The 19,899-nt window shown below is 42.6% G+C and overlaps 1 protein-coding gene across 2 annotated transcripts in view; it reads left to right on the top strand.

The window, feature by feature from the left end:
* Positions 1 to 19,899, top strand: part of DOCK2 (dedicator of cytokinesis 2) — a 526,535-nt gene that overhangs the window by 181,253 nt on the left and 325,383 nt on the right. For both annotated transcript variants that reach the window (XR_009247240.1, XM_058677931.1), the window contains exon 27: positions 2,169 to 2,264. Coding sequence is in view for 1 of the 2 variants with exons in the window: in XM_058677931.1 (XP_058533914.1) it covers positions 2,169 to 2,264 (96 nt within the window). In the remaining variant the exon portion in view is untranslated. The remainder of the gene's footprint in view (positions 1 to 2,168; positions 2,265 to 19,899) is intronic.

The raw sequence follows: 19,899 nt of genomic DNA, 5'->3' as shown, positions 1-19,899 counted from the left end.
GGGGAGGAAAGAACTCTCCTCTCAGTCTTTTGCTCTCTGTAATCCTACTTTTCAAATAAACACACACACACACACACACACACACACACACGAGAAAACCCACATAACTCTAACAAAATCACTAGTGGTAGAGACTTTGCTGTGGCCCCGCAGGGCTAGAGATTAGGTAACATGCTGCATACCTGAGTCTAAAGTGGATAGACACAGCATGCTCTAGGTGATTCATCTTTGAACGTAATAGTCACTGAAGGCCTGATGGGAAGGGGGAACATTCAGAAAAAAAATATTTTAAAGGTTGATTTATTTTGAAAGCCAATGTGACAGAGGATGGGGAGAAAGAGAGATATATCGACATTCATCCTCAGATGGCCTCATCGGCTGGTGCTGGGCCAGGTTAAAGCCAGGAGCTTTATTAGAGTCTCCCATGTGGGTGGCAAGGACCCGAGTGCTTGGGCTGTTCTCCACTGCTCTCAGGGCATTGGTAGGAAGCTGGATGGGATCTGGAGCAGGCATCATAGTTAACGGTCCTATCTGTTAGGCCCCATTTCTGACTCCCACTCCAGAATGTTTAATGCATTTATTTGGGGGTGGGAAGAGAGTGAGAGAAAGAGGGATGAAGGGTGGGAGGGAGAAAAAAAGAGACAGAGAGAACTCGCATTCATTGTTTTACTCCCCAGAGGCCTGACATGGCTAAAGAGCAAAGCCTGAATACACAATTCAGGTCTCGCTCATGGGTGGCAGGGACCCAATGACTTGAGCCATTTACATAGTTTCTCAGGGTGCATATTAGCAGAGAGCTGGAGTCAGGAGCCAGAACTGGCTCTTGAACCCAAGTAATCCTCTGTGGGAAGAATGTTAAGCATTAGGCCCAATGCATGCTCTGGGAGAACATTTGTCAACATGCTTATTTCCCTTCATTTTCTTGCCTACAAATCCATTTTCCTTTTATTCGCTACACAAAGAGACAAAATCAGTTAACTTGCGTGAGGCAAGTGTTTCTAGCATGCTTATGAACAAGCTTGAGTTGCCATCCAGTATTTCAGGCATCATTTATTTGGCACTTTGTGTATGTGTGCTCTGGCTACATTTGGAGGTAAAACACTGTTCCCAGACTCAAGCCTTCATCTCTGGAGCTTCACAGTCTATTGTGACATTGTTCTCCATGGGCAGAATAACACACATCATGATTCAGAAATTGCTGCCACGCAGGATCTCATGTGCACAGTATCTCCCATAGAGGTATTGCACGTGTTGCTTTTATACTCACGTGAACTTTGAATCTCCCACATTTCGTTGATGGGGAAGTCAAGGCTAAGAGATAGTACGCAGTAAAGGAAGTGATAGAGCTGGCCAGTACAGCATTAGAACTCAGACCCAGAGCTTCTGAACCTGCAACCCCAGAGCCTTTTCTCTGAGCCAGGACCACTTTAAAGGCTGCTTTGAGGAAGCAGAATGGCTCAAGGCTTTACTGATAAACTGGTCTGAGGAGATGGGTAAATATGCAGGAATATTATGCCTGCCACTGCAAGAACAAAGCAAGACAAAACAACCATTTTACAGAGTAAGGCTTATGGACTTTTATTTAAAAGGACCTACAGGTTACAAGCTGCCTCATCCTGTGATTCCTTCCCCCAAGGTGAGCAATCAGCTTCAGACCTAAGAACTCCAGGGGTTACATTTTCTTACATAACCTCATCCTGGGGCATCAGACCCTGCGGTTCCTCTGTTTACCTACTGTTTGATACTAGCTTCTACTGGTGGTGCCTCAGCATCTTCATTACCTGGACAACCAATTTTTTACCTTAAGTTCCTGCCTCATTCCCCACTGTTAGATGAAGAAGCCAAGGTTTAGGGAGGGTAACAAACCTAATCACTATAGTGAACTATCACTAGAACCAGAATTTTCAATGGCAAGTTTCTGATTCCAAAGCATAAATAAAGTTCTTAGTCACTAATACTGGGGGTGGGCAGGGTGAGGGTGGTGATTCCTTGTGTCCAGTGCCAGGAGGCAATGGTGACATATACAGGGTGAGGATGGTGATGCGGTGACAGCAGTGGCAAAAATGTTATTCATGGTGGTGGACACCTCGTGCAGTCATTACTGTCTGTGTCTTCTGGGCGACCATGCCGATCTAGCGTCCTAGTGGTCACACGTCTCTGTGTTACAGGCCTTCACCTATCACCACATCCAGGAGATTCTGGTCCAGCTGCTTCGCACGGTAAACAGGATGGTCATCACCATGGGTCGAGATCACGCTCTGATTGTGAGTAAATCATTGTTCTTGTGAAGCCTTTAAAACTCTTCAGGGGCTCTGAGTTGAATTTCTGGGATGATGTATTACCAGCACTGGCTGACAGGTTGCTTTGATTGGAAGTACAAGGATAAAATCCCTCCCATCTGGTTGGGAGGACGTGAAAATTCATACAAGTTCTGAATGAAAATGAAACTCAGGACTTGTCTGCTAGGTTGAGTGGACTAGCAGGTATAGAATATCATCAATAGAGACAGAGGCGAGAAAAGCTTTGTAAGTGCATGACGTCCAAAGTTCCGGGTGTGTCTGCCAGGAACCTTTTCTTCTGGCCTTGAGTCAAGCAGTACCCAGACTCATGGTCACTGTGAGTTTGGTTTTCTAAGTGGCTTCTTTGTGAGTTAACTCTGTCCACAAACACCAGTCAATTCAAGGTCATTGCTGAATCTGGGGTTATTCTTTGGCACACACTGTATTCTAAAGATCAGAAGATGCCTGCTCCTCCCACAGTCTGATTATTTTCCCTCCTAAGACACTAAGTGCAGCTCTAACTCTTGAGCCTCTGTCTTATCAAAGCATCAAAAATTCAGCTGCTATGGAGCCCAGTCACCAACCTAAATGTCTATGTCCAAACATGTCACTCCTCTGCTCAAACCTGCCAGTGGTTCCCCATGCTACTCAAAGCAAAATGCAAGCAATTTCCAGGCCTGAAATGTCCCCTTTCTCTTGTTTGTTGGTTCCTGTGCACCCCCCTTCAATCATGTTTCTGGTTGCTGTTACCTGGGCCGTGTTCTCAGTTCTCTGACTCCCATTATATTAAAGCTCAGAGAGCTTCCCTGCCCTGACCATCATTTCTTCTAGTACCTGGTGTTTCTGCCTGATTCATTCATTGCTGTGTCAGCAAGCCCTGCAACGGTGCCTGGCATGTATAGGTACATCATAATTACTGAATGAATGAGCGAGTGAGTGAGTGAATGAAACATTTCGGGCATGGAGTCCAGTATTTAAAGAGAACACGTGCTATTCAGTGCTAATTGATTGACATGGCATTAGACCATATAGTTGTTGGAATTCCAGTTTTCTTTTTAAAGCTGTAAGTCCCCATACTTTGAGATTTCTTGGTGATTAAGTATTGGCTGCTATTTAAAAAAATGTTTATAAACACAACATGATCTCTGAACAGTTGAATTTGGTTTTCCAGAATGTACTCTTGGTTCTCTGCTTTTAACTGGTACAGTGTGAGCCAGGTTTGGGATATTAAATGACAATAGCTCCTCTTCTGGAATGTTCAGTGGTCCCTACTGCCTATCAAATTGAGTTGTAAATGCTTTAGCCTGACCATTCTCAAGTTCTATCATCAGTTCTGTCCATAGTCAAAATCCTCAGACTTTTCATCTATTTTGCTTCATGGATCCAGAAAATAAAATACTGGGCATTGTTGTAAAAAAATCTGGGGAAGGATTTCATCTGGAGAAGTAGTCCAGTATCATCATCATTTTATCCATTCGGTGTTGTCTTCCCTGTCTACGCCTGTTTACTTAATTTGTATCATGTACGGTTAATGAAGCGGCAACATCCACAGAGAGCACCAGTGCTGCCAGGTGCTTTGCCTTCCGAGCCACAGAGCCGTGGAAACTGGTTTTCCTTGTTTGTCTCCTACCCTCCTGCCTTAGAAGGATCCCAATTTCTTACTCACTTACAAGCTTCCCTGCACACGGCTCCCATAACACACCTTAGATAAGCATTTTATGGCCTCCCTAATCTTTATTCCCTTTCTTTGCGGCAAACCTAAAGCTGATCATCAATCCATTTGGCTCATTCTGTATAGAGCAGGTTCTTAACTCTGTCTTTGCTTTGGAGTAGCAATTCCTTACAGCAGGGCATGGATCATGCGAAGCACTAAGTAAGCGGTGTCTATTATTATTTCCCATTCTGTCTACTGCAATGAGTCTTTCTGTCCCTTTGCATTATGGGCACAGGCAAATGATCACTGTGGGGCTCTTGTTCGTGGCTGGCAGTTCTGTGAGTCTTTGCTTTGATGCTCGGTCCTGGTGCCTGGTCTTCCAACACTGCCACCTCCCTCTCTGTCTCAGTCTTTGTTAGGATATGTACCTGTTCGGGAATGTTCAGTGGCTCATCACTATCAACCAAATTAAGTCATAAATACATTAGCCGAACTGTTCTCACCTTGTGTCATCTGGTCTGGCCACAATAAAAATGTTTAGGCTTTTCGTCTATGTCTCTCCAGCCCGGATGGAATCTGGTTATTGCCAAGACGTGCCCTCTTTCATTGCCATCCTTAGCTTTGCTTCTCTCTAGGGTTAGGATTCCTTTTTATGCTTCTTCACTGTGTTGAAATCCTCCCTATACTCCAAAGCTGAGCACCAGTGTATGCCCTTTGGAAACCACCTGGGCTGCGAACTCTGCTCACCCGATCTCTCTGCTGCTCTTCTCAGGGGGAAGAAAAAGTAATCGGGTTATCATTTGTTTGCTTTAATATATGGTGGTTAAAAGCATTCAGTTTGATGAATCTCAGTACAAACATCTCCATAATTCAGATTAGGACAGTGCTTTGACTCAAAAAAGTTCCATTTGTGGTCGGCTCCAGCCCACCCCATGAGCCCAACACAAATTCTCCTCTCATTGGTGTTTTTGGGAAATCTCATGTAAGTAAACTCATACGATTTAAGGGCTTTTGTGTTTGGCTTCTTTCCTTAGCTTAATGTTTCGAGGTTCATCCATATTTTAAGATTTTCCAGAACTTCATCCATTTTTATTGCTGGGTAATATTATATTCTATGAATATACCACATTTCACTTATCAGTTCACTAGTGATGGACATTTGGATTGTTGCCAATGATCTGCTATTATGAATAATGCCTCTGTGAACATTCGGATACAAGTTGTGCATAAACATTTTAATTTTTCTTGGATGGAAACCGAGGAGCAGAATTGCCGGAGCATATGGGAAGTGTATGTTTAACTTTATAAGACACCACCAACTGTTTGCTGTAATGGCTGTACCACTTTATGTTCCCACTAGCGATGTGTGAGGGTTTTATTTATCCACACCCTCACCGATACTTAGTACTGTCAGCCCTTTAGGTTGTAACTGTTCTCCTGGATTTACAGGAGTTCTAATGGCACTTTTGCTGTAGTTTTAATCTGTATCTGTCTTATGGCTAGTGATGCTGAACATCTTTTCATGTACTCTGCCTTTTTTCTGAAGTCAGTTTTATCTGTGAACTTGTCATAGCCCCCTTCCGTTAGCACAGGACGGTCGAAGGCATGTGTTTCTCTCTAACATGAGAGTCTTAAGAGCCCTTCCTGTGGAGTTGCCGTGAGAATTAAACGGCACACTCCAGGGGAAGCAAGGGCACCTGTACAGGGTGTACAGTCCTCATTTATTTGTTCATTCTTTTCTGAGGTATTCTTAGAAAGGACATCCATTGTAAAACTAGAGAGGAAATTAATGTGTGTGTGGAGGAAGGGACCTCGGGAAGGGCAGGAGCAATCCCTGAACCTATACAACTATTCCATAAAACAAAATAAAATATGTTAAAGAAAAAGAAACTCAGCATAGACCTGGAAATGACTTAGGCATGGTCTGTACCTCAAGACAACCAGACCTCTTGCAATGGGGACATCCCTCAGACATCTCAAGCTCACTGCGCCCAAAACTCGGCTCAGCCCGGCATCTTGAAGCCCACTGCACACTCTCTCAAGGGAGGATCTCAGTTTGTGATGCCAGCATCCTTGATCGAGAGAAGCCGTGAGGCTCCCTTCTCATTTGCTTATTCCTTTTTGTCACCGAGTTCTTCTGTTTTCAGTACAACTAGCTTTGCTTCTTTTTAAATGGAGTGGATGGACTCTCCTTATCTTCGGCTGTTCTCAGAGCTCCTGCTCGCTGTCCTTAGTACACTGTAAGACCATTTTCTATTATACTGTTTCCCCTCCTCCATTCTGCAGGGACCAACTTTTCCTCATTCTTTAATCCTCAACACCCAAAAGAGTACCTGTATGATGTGAGTGTTCAAAAAATGTGTGTTGAGCAAATGAAAGGAATAATGAATGAGTACGAATGAATGCAACACTCATAGGAAATGTTGTGTCATTTCACATCTTTATATTTTCTGCATAATCTTTCCTGCTCAGGGATGCTTTTCCTTCTTTTGCCGAGGCATTTGTGAAATATTAATAACCTAGGGGCAGGCATTGTGGTACAGCAACTCAAGTTACAACTTGGAACATCTGCCTCCAGTGTTGAGGAGCCCTGGCTCCTCTTCTTCTGACCTGCCTCATGCTAATGCTCCTGGAAAGGCAACAGGTGATGGTATATGTTCTAGGGATGGAGTTCTGGGCTCCTGGCTTTGGCCTGGCACAGCTCTGGCTTTTGAAAGCATTTGAATACTGAACCAGTAAAACTAAGATCCATTTGTGCGTGTCTGTGTGTCTGTTGACCTTTCTTTGTCACTCTGCCTTTCAAATTAATTAATAGTAACTAATACTAATTAAAAATATTGGGAACTGTAATTCAGGGAGTTATGTAACAAGTTGCCTGTACAGACCTTCCTTACCTCCTGGGGTGAATCTACAAGTTTTGCAGTGGTTTTAAGTTGCCAGCTGTGTCATTAGTCGTAATGACTCCGAAGTTAGCCAGTGTAATTACAATGGTGAGAGTGCTGAGTAGGGAGTGTTACAGGCATGCAGAAAGCACACCTTACTAGAAGCAAGAACATGCCTGGAAGAGAGGAATAGAAACAAACAAAACAGATATTTCCTGATATTGCTTCATTTTCATGCAATATACATTTCCAGCAATTCCTGGAATAGAAACATCTCCAAATTAAAGAACATGACGTTAGAAAGTAATTACTCTGGGGTCAGGGGTTTCTGTCTTAGCTCTGACGGCCCCAATTTAATTTTGAATTGAAATTTGACAAGGAGTATAGATCCCCATTCCACCCATCAGTTCTAATTTTCCATGTGTGATTTTTATTGGTTAGTTTCCATTGCTTGGGAATATTAAACAATCAATATTTATGGCAAGCACCAGGCATGCCTAGTGCTTCTGAAATCATGAGGAGGCCTCCTTTATAGGTGGAGCAGCTGGTTGCAGCTCACATCATTTTGTGGGACCAAATAGTGACATTCTTTTAGTTTGCAGAAATAAGAGCATTGCCATGAAAAAAAAATAGCTATTAAAATAAGAGGAAGCATACAGCCAGAATGGATTATTTCTTGGGCTCAGTGCATCGTAATTATCATTTGCTAGAAATGGCCATTGCTGATTGTTCTGTACATGGCCTGCCTGAACAAGAAATTGCTATTGGTGACAAATAAGCAAAAGGGAACTTAACAAAAACCAAAAGCAAACAACTTTTGTATGACTGGTGCCTGCTCTCTCTCGTGATGTAGAAGTCCTGTCTGTAAGATAACTGCTTGTTTATTTAAATGACCGAATAATTTGATTTAAATGCTGAGCAAGGTATTGGAAGCAAGGACATTTTTGGAGGAGGGAAAATAGGAGAAAGATTCTGCTTTTTTCTTTGTGCAAAAAGTAGGGTCTGTGACTTTCTGCGCCTTTAGCCTCTCTAGACTTTGGCTTCCTCTGTGCAATCAGCTATATATTTTTTGAGATCATGTATGGAAGTTTATTGATTTATCCATTTCCTGTTCTCATTCCCTGTCTCCCAAACTCCTGAGTCAGGAATCTGTAATAGATTCTGCTTCGTGTGCCAACCCTGGTTGATTGCTAATGGCTGCCTTTAGTCCTCTGTTGAGAAGGATTTATGGGCTACAGTTTGGCTAACTGGGAAAAAGTGTTGAATTGATTAGTGATATCTATCATCGTATAAGATTGAAGACCATGGATATGAGCAACACATTTGAGAATATACTGGGTTGACAGAAATCTTGCGTTTCTGACCCAATCAGAAAGCGCTTGTACTGATATTCTCTTTTACATATTCTTGGTTCCATTAAGAAAGCTAGCGTGTTAGGACAAAAGAGTTGCTGATGTTATGTTGGGGCTTTTAACTGATCGGGATGACACTCTACCGGCTCTACCTTCAGACCAGAGATGGTCTCCCCAAGAAGCCGTTGAACTTATCTGGACAATAAGATGCTGGACTCTATGTTTGGTAAATGCTTGCAATGAAAGAATCTCAACTGAACTTGAACTGTGGCAATGCAGCAAGGTGGAGGAATCCACCATGGGGGGGAGGGTTTCCGGAGGGGTGGGGGAATCCCAGTACCTATAAAACTGTGTCACATAATGCAATGTAATAAAAAAATGTAACTGATATTATTCCTCATATACTTAGATCCAGTAAAGATAGACCCAAATTAATTTTAGCTAGTTCATTTTTTTAAAAAGAGTAATGGGAAAGAAATAAATGACATCAAGGAACCTAGAGATTACTAGGCATCAGTCTCTGTGTGTTCCATGCCACGATTTATCAGAGGCAAGATGCTCAGGGCTCAGTGTTGTGGTAGAGTGGGTTAAGCTTCTAATTGCTCAGCAGGCGTCCCATGTTGAAGCACTGTTTGGCATCCCAGCTGCTCTGCTTCAGTTCAACTTCCTACTAATACAGTTGAAGATGGACCAAGTATCTGGACCCCTGCCATTTGTGTGGGAGAGCTGGATGAGTTCTTTTTGCCTGGCTTCAGGATGCTCAGATCTGGCTGTTGTGGCAATTTCAGGGAGTGAACCAGCAATAGAAAATCTCTCTTTCTCTATCTCTCTCTCATGCTCTCTCTCTCTCCTCTACATTTCAAATAAGTAAATCTTAGGGAAAAAAAGATGCTCCAAGATTTTATGTGCCCCCCCAAAAGATATTGATCATACCATGACACAGATTGTAATCTTCAGAGATAATGCAATATGAAAGAAAGAAAATTTGACTCAAAATCTTTTGACTCACATCTTGGGTCCTTGTACACAGGTCATTGCCACAGTCTTTTGTTGTTCAGGCGAATGGATTGACTATTGGAGGATGAAAGCCTCATGTTCAAAGTCATATCACAGAGTGGGACATTAACCAGGAACACCAGGGCCATGGGTGTTCATCCTGTTCTCTGCCATTTATTCCAGAAAGATCTGGCCCTGTCTCATAGATTTCAGGCCAGAAATGTGTTTGGGGGGAAACTTCCAAGGTTTGTGTGTACATGGCAAGGGGTGATTCTAGAAGCCTTCCCTGGCCGAGTGCCTCCTGTGGCTCTTGGGTCTAGGGAAGGCGGTCCCCTGGCTCCTGCCTGTCCAAGGCTAGAGATGGACAGTCCTTGAGAGAGAGTCAATCAGGGAACTTAAACATGGCCAGAAGTTCTTAGAAGGGAAGCAGTCTGGTAATTTTGTTGAAATTGGGATTAGCTTTTTATTTCGGATAGTTAAAATAAGCCTCTGGGTAATATATTTTGAGCCTAATTACCCTGATTTTCACAGAGGAGTCTATTGAGTGATTAAATAAAGGTAAATGCTGTTGGCATGGAGCCAGCTCCAGAAATACGGAGCAGTTTGTTCAAAAGGGACAAAGAACACTGGAAATCTAGAAATCACCCCATGCTGTAGCACTTGACCTCACAACAGTGCTGAAGACGGCAGAAAGCCTTAGCATCTTTAGAGAGCCTGGACTTCACAGCTGCCACCTCCCTCTTCATTTGTGGGATGCCAGATGAGAGACGACTCTTCCACTTGAGTGCTCTGAACCGGACCGTGACCTCTTGACTCCAGGTGTTCTGTGGAGGGGCCCCAGCAAGACAATTATTGCTGACTTCTCCCAACCTCAGGCCACTGAGAACAAGTGTGAGCATGGTCTAGGACTTGAGGGGTTATGGTTCCCAGCCAGAAGTGGTTGGTAAATTCTTGACCTTATTCAGAGGCCTGGCACTTTGTAAGAAAACAGTATTTATGATAAATTTATTATTTATCTAACTATTCTCTATGACAGGTGCCTCGCTTCATTTATCCTGCATCACATACTCCTGTTTTATATGTGAGACAACGGAGGCAGATAGCGATATGTAACTGGATTACTATCATACAGCTTTTTAGTTGAAAGACTGGGATCTGAACCCAGAGGCACTGGGTCTTTGACTATTAACGTCTAAAGTCATTCTTGAGGATTCAATTCGTTTAAAGGTACCAATAAGCACTGCCTCAATCATGGACTCTAATGAGATGCCCTAAGCAGCAACTTTCAGGAACCCATGAACCCCACAGAATGCTTGGTGACATTTTAGGATGACGCTGAGATGTGTAGGATCATTCTCCAAAATTTGAGTAATTAAACCTCCACCAACTGTAACATCGGAGAAAAGGAAGTTTTGCTTCTTTGAGTGCTGATGCTTACGGTCACAGGTGTAACAGAAGATAGCAAGTCTAGCTTGGAGATACTAAAAAAATTTCAAGGGCAGAGGGTGTCTCCTCTGTCCACATCAGCAGTTGCCTCAGTCCCTAAAGATCTCTCAAACCAGAGTGTACTCATGATCCCTTTTCCTCACCACCACTGACTGCTGTGTTTCTAAAGAGGACACAAGGCCTCCCCTCTAGTTAGTTACCAGTGTGTCCAGTCTTCATGCTGTACCAAAGTCTCCTAAGATACAGCTGTCTGGATGAGAAAGCACCTGTGGCCCCAGAGCAGCTTAAGACAAAAGCCCGACTGGCCCTGCCTCTCTCCCAAGTGTCCTTTAGCTTCCAGCCTTGTACTCATTCCATGGAACCATTGCTCTGAGGGGCCCAACACATTCCTTATCTGTCTTGAGCCCTCCTGCATGCCTTTCTCTTTGTCTAGAAAATTACATCTTTTCCCTTTCTTTCCTATACCTTCTGCCTCAGTAACTCCTTTTTTTCTCTCTTTCTGTAATGGCTAGAGAGGCACTCTGACCTACCTTCAACGTAACCAAGTTCAGACCCTTGTGTTCTCCTTAACCTGAGTCCCTCCTGTGTGCCCATGACACTTTTGAGAGAATGCTTCATCTGTCTGGAAATGTTGTATCCTGCAGTTCCCAATGACCACCTCCTGAATAAAGAGTTTTATTTTTGCTTATATTTTCACCCAAGCCATCATATCTTTTCTTAGTGTGCAGGTGCTATTCTTGCTCTCCTATAGCATGCTTAGGCAGGGAGAATCAGGGAGGAGAATTAGGGAGAATCAGGAGTAACACCTTGTTTAAGTAACTGACCAAAGTAGAAAAGGAATGTGGGAGAACATGCTCTCTTCTCTTGGAATGTAAATGTTGGTTATCACAACAGTTAACATTCATGGAGCCTTTGTGGGACAAACATGCACCAACCACTTTCAGAGCATTATCAAACTTAATTTGGGACTTTGACAAAAGTTAGTGTTCTCTCTCAAAGAAGAAACAGCCATTAGAGAGTCTGAACACCATGCCCAGCAATACAAGCCCAAAGAAGCTAGAATCTTTACCATATTCATGTCTGTTCACGGCTATATCCTTAAGCCATTTACTAAGAAATTGGTTTCCTTAGGCAAAATTAGTTAATTGAGAACATTCCTGAGAGTGTATGAGTGCATATGTTGCTGTTAGGGAGAGATTAGACAAAGAGGCAAATTAAGAAACAAAGCAAAGCAAACTAAAAAGAGAGATCTAAAATTCTGGTTGTCAGTGGCATCATTAACTAGGGGTAGCTTGGTTGCTGTCTAATATGGATGGTGCACGTAGCCTATGGGTGGGAAAGCATTGCTTTAATCACAGTTTTGGCAATTGGTAATCAGAGTCCTTAGCCTCAAATCTATTTGATAAATAAATAAATAAATAAATAAATATCTGAACTTTCAAGCAACCCAAAGCATGTATCATTTATCTAGATCTACTTCATGGATCTGGGTCTGGGTTTTAAACACCATGAAATGTTTGAGAGGAGAGGTCAGGACATTTGCATAGGAGCAGCATTTCTGGCTTTGTCCCATCTTGCAGTCTGTGAAATGCATATAACTCCCAAGCCATCTTTCTTCAGTGCCCATTGCACATTTTGTGTGTTTCAGTTATAGTAACACCGCATCAAATGTGAGTTTTACTTTATCCGTGCTCCACAGTAAACTAAGACCCACGAGAATCCATTATCTTTGATTGCCATGTAGCAGGCATTCATTCCTAGCTTGTGGGAGTGAATGGATGAACACAACAAATGAATGGGGCAGGTGTTGTGCTAGAATAGTTTAAGCTAGGAGTTAGGAGCCCCATAATTCATGCCAGGGTTCTGGGTTAAGAGCTTCAAATCTGGTTACCTGCGGACGTTCCTGGGAAGCAGCAGGTGCTGACAGCTGTGTGGGAGACCTGGCTCCTGCTTCGGCCCAGCCCAGAACCAGCTGTTGCAACAATGTGGGAAGTAAACCAGCAGATGGAAGATCTCTCTCTGTCTCTCCCTCCTTCCCTCTGCCACTTTGCCTTTTCAATAGATGAATTAGTGTAAAAAAGAACAGATGAAAGATGAGCTTTAAAAGGTTCTGATTTTAAAAGTAAGCTGTGAAAAGAATAATTTCATTTTAGCCTTTTATGTAAGAGCTTAGGCCACTTTTCTTCGGCATCTCTTGTGCATTTTCCACAATTCCCAAATACTTCCTATTGCACTAGCTGCGTGATTTAACTCTTTTTGATAAATGGGAGTGAGCAGTCTGTGACATGAAAAAGCCCATTTTAGTCTTTAAACCTTGCTTCTCTCCCATGCTGAGCTATGGAAGCTTCCTAGATTTGTGAAGACAGCTACTACATTCTGCCTGGTTTATCCAGTGAAACAGCGCTGTGCTGTAAGCAGAGGGTGACCCTGGACAGTAAAGATTCTGAGGCCACTGTTGATGCTATGGATGTGACACCTGAGTCAGTGTGACACATCTCGTGGTTCTGCCGAGCAGGTGTGCTCAGGCACTGGCAAAGCTGATGTCCAAGCTGAGGCCTTCACCAGCCAGGCCAGAGGTGCAGCTGTCAGCACCCAGAGCGCACAGGAGAAAGAGTTTGGTAATTGCACAGCCAGTGCTGGGAAATGCAGCCACGCAGACCTCCCTGCATGTCAGTGAATCCTAATGAAATTATCCCCAGAGAGCTCAGTGCCTTTTGACTTCTCTTAGTGAAGATAGACAAATAAGATTTTGGACAAGCGATTGTGTGTGTTCTCTTCAAGGTAAGACACCACGGGTTTTCTTGCCCTATTTCCTGGCACAGGAAGATAAACCAGCCTTTTCTTGTCTTTGGAGAGTTGCAGAAGCAGAACATTTGCCATGGGGCATTGACTGAGCGTGTTCATGGGCAGCATAGCTTTCTTGGGGCTGTGGACTTGGGGGGCCAGCTGTGGAATCTGAAAGGATTTGACAGGTTAGAAGCTGGTGTCCTCTTTTCTTAGGGTGTGAGGAGGCCTCGTTCCACAGCTGAGAAATCTCTTCATGGCTCAGATCCTCACTTCCCTGATCTGTAAAATGAGGTTAATAATGGCCATTACCTGCCGATCTCATGGTGTGCATTGAATGAAAGCATATGTGAAAAGCCTGCTGCTTGGAGCCTAATGTACAGTACGGCCTTGATAGATAATAGCTATTATGGGCTAGGCTTCCCTGTTCCTAAAATCTGGAATTGCAAATGCTCCAAATTTCAGAAACATTTGTGAGAACTGCTGTCGTATCTTAAGTGGAAAATTTTAGACCTGACCTCAAGCGCTGGGTTGACACTGAAATGCAAGTGAACTGAAAATATTGCACCAGGTAACCTTCAGACTGGATTCTAACGAAGCTGTGAGACATAAGCTGAATTTCAAGTTTGGACTGGAGTCCTATTCCCAAGATATCTCATGAAGTATATGTAAATAGTCCTGAGTTTGAAAAATTCACAAATCTAGACCAGCTCTGATTACAGGCACTTCAGGTGAGGTCAGTTCAATCTGTGTGACCCTCTTCCATCTTTGTACTTGGACATGCATCTCTCCCAGTCCTCAGTTTATTCTTCTGGAAAATAGGGGTCATCGTTAACTAGTAGTTGTGGAAAGGAAACCATCTAGTTATGGTTCCATAACTTTGTGAAACAAGAGCTCTTGTTGTCAGTATGATATTAATATTGCTCCTCTCCTTTTTCTCCTTAAATGATACATAGGTAATGGGATAGTGTGTTATGTAAAGGGAATAGCATGTGTGAAGCCGCTGATAAATATTATTTTCTTCCTGCCTGGGGAAATAGCAATGAGGTGGGCTTGGGGATAGTGAACTGTGAGAAGTCAAGCTCTAATCATTGGGCTGGAACCAGATTTTAAGGAGTCTTGTCTGCTGTGGAAGGGACTTTATGTTCTTCAGTGGTGGTGGGATGTAGCTAGAGATATAAAAGCCTGGGGCCTGATGTGTGTCTGAGAGTGCCCCAGGCAGCTAGGAAGAAACCGTATTTGGTGAGGCTGGTACAAGATTAGAGAAGGTGGACTTTGGTGACCAGGAGAACTGAAGGGCTTATGTTCTAAAGTCTTCCATTTCCAGTGAACGAAGACTTTCCAGTCTCTGAATGTTACAAAAAGAGGAAAGCTGCCCGCAGTCGCAGGAGATTTGACATAGCTGAGTGGGCAGAAGGGGCCGAGAACTAGCTTCCAGAGCATAGGAGGGCTGAAGCAAGAGGGGCAAAGACATCTTGGGGGTGGCAGATCACAGAAGGACATGTGCATATCAAGGGAAGCCGCCACACTGAGTGCAAGCCCTGTGAGGAGATGAACTCTGCCTCCAATCTTCTTTGGCACATAGCCTCACAAAGAGAAGGTGCTCGATTACTTTGTACTGGTGGAAGTAATTATGGCTCAGAAATGTTCTTGGAGTGACTGGGTGCACATTTGTGAAGCAGAGGCAGGGACCTAATCCAGGGGATCCTACTAAGTCAATGGGTACCTGTTTTGTGACATGCAAACAATCAAGCAGTAAGAGGAACTGTTCTTTTCATCCATCACCTGTTGGTGATTTCTGGCCATGGGATTGGGACCAGGAAGGTTTCATGAGATCAGTGGAGGAGCTTTGAAAACTGAGCCCCCTTTGCTTCATGAGCAAGAAGCTGGTTTTGCTGGCATAATCAGGTATTACAATACTGTGTGTGTTGCCAGGGAAACTAAGCTGATGCTCTGGGTAGATGTCACTGTATTTAGCTGATGATCTAAGGACATGTTTATTGAGGAGAATATAATATGATGGAGAAAAATATACGGGTTTCATCTGGGTGAAATTTAATATAATATACTTATGAATTCTGAGAATTTGTGAAAGCCATTCATGATAACAAAGCTTTTATTTGCTTTGGAGCATATAATCTTTTTGGTGTGATTTTTATTGTCTTTTCATTTTAGCTGTGGTGGAAGCCAAGAGAAAATGCTGTGCCAAAAATGCTCCTGTAGTTGGGCAGGCCCTGTCTCTTTTAAATTGCATTTTGTCTGAAGTGGACTGGGTCCCATGTAATAAATTCTGGCATTTTAATAGAAACATTATAACAGAAAATAGTTAACAATCTGCTTTCATTTCAGAACTCATTTTCTCTTTCACACAATAAGGCAGTATCTTGGTAAAATGTGCAAAATGCATCAGGATTTAATTATGATGGCAATTTATTCCTAAATAAGGTTAAACTGGGCTGTCAATAATCAGGACAAAAGCACTGGAGTGTCAATGGGAGAGGACAGTAGCTTCTTAACGCGTTTGGGTTTTGAATCCCATGTGGACCACAGTGGAGTTTGAAACCTTAAGGACATTATAGCTGACAACCCTAATTCCTAGAAACTAGACCCTGTACAGCAATGGTATCAGCCTTGTGTGACTTCTGATGGCCAAGACAAAAACTGACACTCTAGCTTGAGTGTCTCTCCACTGGATACAATGTATTTGTTAATTTATTCCTGTAGCCCATTTTCAAATCTCATGTGGTAAGTGCTAAAGATACAAAGGCAAGCAAAAAGAAACAAGATTCCTGCCTGAGGAAGGTTATAGTGTTACTAGACATACTTTCATCAAAGAGCACCATGGCCATATGCACAAGGACAAGTGTTTCAAGGACTTGGATGGTAAAGTGCCTGGTGCAAAGTGAGTGTCTGGGAGGAGTATTTGGGGATTATCTAGGGGAGTGAGTGAGGGTGATAGTTGCGGGTGGTGTTGTCTAGAAAACCCCAGTGGAGTTGGAAAGTGTGTAAGGAGGGCGGTGGTGAATATTTCAGGTGGCAGGAGCTTCGGGGGTTGTTAACAGGTTAGATCTAAGGGTCTCAAGTAGCTTCAGTGAAACTAGAGGGCACAGAGCCAAAAGCCCTGTGGAAGAGCTGAAAGAAGCAGGGACATGTCATGCAGGCCTCTGGATCATGGCAACAGACCTTGTCTGACTTGCTAGGTTTTTGGGAAAGTCATTGAGTGTTTCATCAGAATGTGACATGGTTCAGGTCTAGATATTTCAGTGAGCCCTTCAGCAGCCATTATGGCCTGGATGTGATTTATTCTCTTGGTTTTGTGCAAATGAGTCTTGGGCTTCTTTAGGAAGCAGAGAGGTGATATGGACCTTTAAGAGGTGGGCCCTGGTAGCAGGTCTTTAGGTCGCTTAGGGGCACTGCCATCACAGGAAGGGATCCTAGACTCCTAAGTCTCTCTTGCTTTCTGTTTTGTCCCCTGATTTCTGGCCCCTGTACTGTGCTGTGCCCATTGCCTTCCACTGAGGCCCTCACAAGAGTCACACTGATGCCAGAGTTATTCCCTTGAAACTCTGGAACTGTAATCCAGATGTACCTCTTTCTTCACAGTTATAGGTCCTTAACTTCAGTAACAGAAAGCCAGCCTACAGTCTCTGTGTAGATAATGGGAACTGCAAATGAGAGTATATGCGGAGGGGGTTATTGGGACTTTCTATAGAGGCCAGTTAAGAGATGAAAGAGGTTTGAAACAGGAAGAATATGGTGAAGAGGCATATGGACCTTCCACCTAGCTTGTCTGTCAGTGAGAAAACCAAGCTCCAAGGTGCTGCCAGCATAGGCCTTCTTGCTCTTCACAGGCTGAAGGTTGCGTAGGAGGCAGTGTGCAAGCATGGCCTTGGGAGGCGTCATGAATAGGGTTGGTGTAAGCTGGTCAGTAGAAACTTAGGCTGAATGTGGCTAAAAGAAGATGGGGAGGAGGTCGAGAGGGAGGCACCCATGGCGGAGATTATGATCATGGATTTGGTGGAAAGAGACTTGTACTCAGTGCAACCAGTATTGGCTTTGGATTTGTCCCCTAGCACTTTTTCCTGCAAGCAATGCTTTATGGGCATACTGATCATAAAACTATTTTTAATTCTTGGAACTTAAAAAAAATAAATATGTTTTTAGCATGCAACAACCTGCCTCTACAGCTTAAAATTAGAGCCTTTTCAAAGGAAGGTTGTACAGAGGACTTAGCTCAGTTAATGAAAGGAAGATTGGGTTTCAAGTTTAGCTGTACTGTTTCTTGCAATGTTCCTGTTCCCTTTACAAATCCCACCTAACACACACACACACACACACACACACACACACACACACACACCTCCAAGTATTTACCTCCCCCTGTCTTCTACAAGTTCCTAAGCAAATCAGCTACCTTTACTTAATCACCTGCTTAAAATGGAAGGAACCTCTGTTTAGAAATCATTTGCACCATTAGGAGAGTTAATCTCAGGCAACAAGTATCCTTCATCATTCCCCGGAGTGTTTTACATGCTCTGCCCAGTGTTTTGTTTTGTTTTGTTTTGTTTTGTTTTGTTTTGTTTTGTTTTTGTTTTTGTTTTTGTTTGGGTCAGGCAGGACTTTGTTATTAACCATTCATCACGATAGTTTCTAATGGTTTTTGTAAGGCTGGGAAGGTATGTTGCTTGTCATAAAAAATTCTTAGGTTTGTTTCTGAAAGTCACTATAGCCTCCTGACAGCATCTAACATCTCCTCTTGGAAATTACTGCAGTGCATGAAAGTGCATTTGTTGAGCACCTGCTCTGTGCCACCTGTTGTGCTTAGGGTTTCCACTCAGTTGACTGTCAGGGTATCCTTGGAAAGCAGGGGATAGGTCTGGCATTAGAAGGGGAGGGCGTGGAGCTCACAGAGATTCAGTAGCTTGTTCATGGTTGTTCACCCAAAGCTTTTGATTCTGTGTGCAGTCTGGTTTTTGTTTTTCCCAAGCTGACAGAGCAGGAGCATTGTACTCTAGGCTGTAAACAAGAAGGGTTTAGATGGTTCCTGGACAAGACTGAGGGGAAAAGTAGAAGCATTTGAAGATCACTTATTTTCAGTGATCTCTTAATTCTCATGATTAGTCCATTAGAAAATGGGCTTGGTGTTAGTATGGTTATGATATGTGTTGATCTTTGCCCCGATCTCTTTTTTTAACAAAGATTGTTGATGTGGGACTTAGCACCCTCAAAAGTATTTATTTTTTATCAAGTTTTTAATGAAGTAGGTTTGATTAGGTCATCAATTTCTAGAACATGATACAGATTTCTCTCATGCTAGTAATATAAAGTGAACTTTTAAAGAAAATAAAGAAAATACTGAATGAATTGGAGTCCAGGAATATGAGCTTAGTTATAAAAATCATGAGCATATATTTGTTTGGATGAACTTGAGAACAGTTACGTTCATTCTTGTGTCCTTCCTGGCTTTAGGACACGTGGGCTCCCATTTGATCATCGCAACACGAAATCCTGACTCTCTTGTTTGTTTCTCTGAGAAATAGCTGAAAGCAATCCAGAATGCAAGTTGTCCTTGCCCTTGGGACCAATAGACTTCCTTCTTAAGTTTGCCTATTGTCACCCAAACAATAATGGAGTCTTAAGACCTAGGAAAAATATGTAAGTTTATTGCAAAAGATAATATCCCCTTTAAAACAGTTTAGAAATTTACAAAACCTTACATTAGTACATCGTCTTTAAGAAGGTGCTCTATAGATGAGCTGGTATTAAGTTCCAAGGATAATGAGTATGCATTTTTTTAACTACAGAGAAAGCAGCTACATAAACTCCTGCAATTTAAGTTGATGTATTGGACTTTTCCCCCTTCAATTTTATAAAAGTAATTTTTGCTAAATGAATATTTTTCATAAAACCATATAACCTCACATATAGCATTTCTGTAGAATATCATGGTAGATGTTATATATTATTTTTACAAAGAAGCAGTGTTTTTCACACGAGCATGAGTGTAGAGTTTTTGTAAATGTGTTAATGATGTTTTAAACATAGAGATGATCACTCTTATCCAGCAGAATCTTGTTTCGCAAATCCTTTTTCCCTCATAATCATTTTAAATATTTAATTTTCAGAAGAGAACTCCTTTTCAGTTTCAGAGAAGTGACCCAAGCCATGCAGCTGTTGTGCTTTGGTATAGAATTTTTATCACCTCAGTTGATTTTATTTCTAGAAATACTAATAGTTCCCACCCTGATTCCATTTAATTCAGTTGAGGGTTTGAGTGAGATCCCCAACTCCTCAGAGCTGTATGGATTCATGAGTTTCTTAATTTTGTATGAGTTAGCTCAAGCATTTTTCATAATTCCAGGCTAACTTTGGCAAATGATCCAGCTTATTTCTGAGTCATCCTGCTCATTTGATAGTGGATGGTGCAAAGATCTTTATAGCAGAGTAGGTATTTTTATCTCTGTTCAGGAATGGTCAAACAGACCCTGAAACTTAAACAGCTTGCC

Source organism: Ochotona princeps, chromosome 19 (assembly GCF_030435755.1).
Source record: "Ochotona princeps isolate mOchPri1 chromosome 19, mOchPri1.hap1, whole genome shotgun sequence".
Taxonomy (NCBI): Eukaryota; Metazoa; Chordata; class Mammalia; order Lagomorpha; family Ochotonidae; genus Ochotona; species Ochotona princeps.
This window is presented reverse-complemented; position numbering and strand designations above follow the sequence as displayed.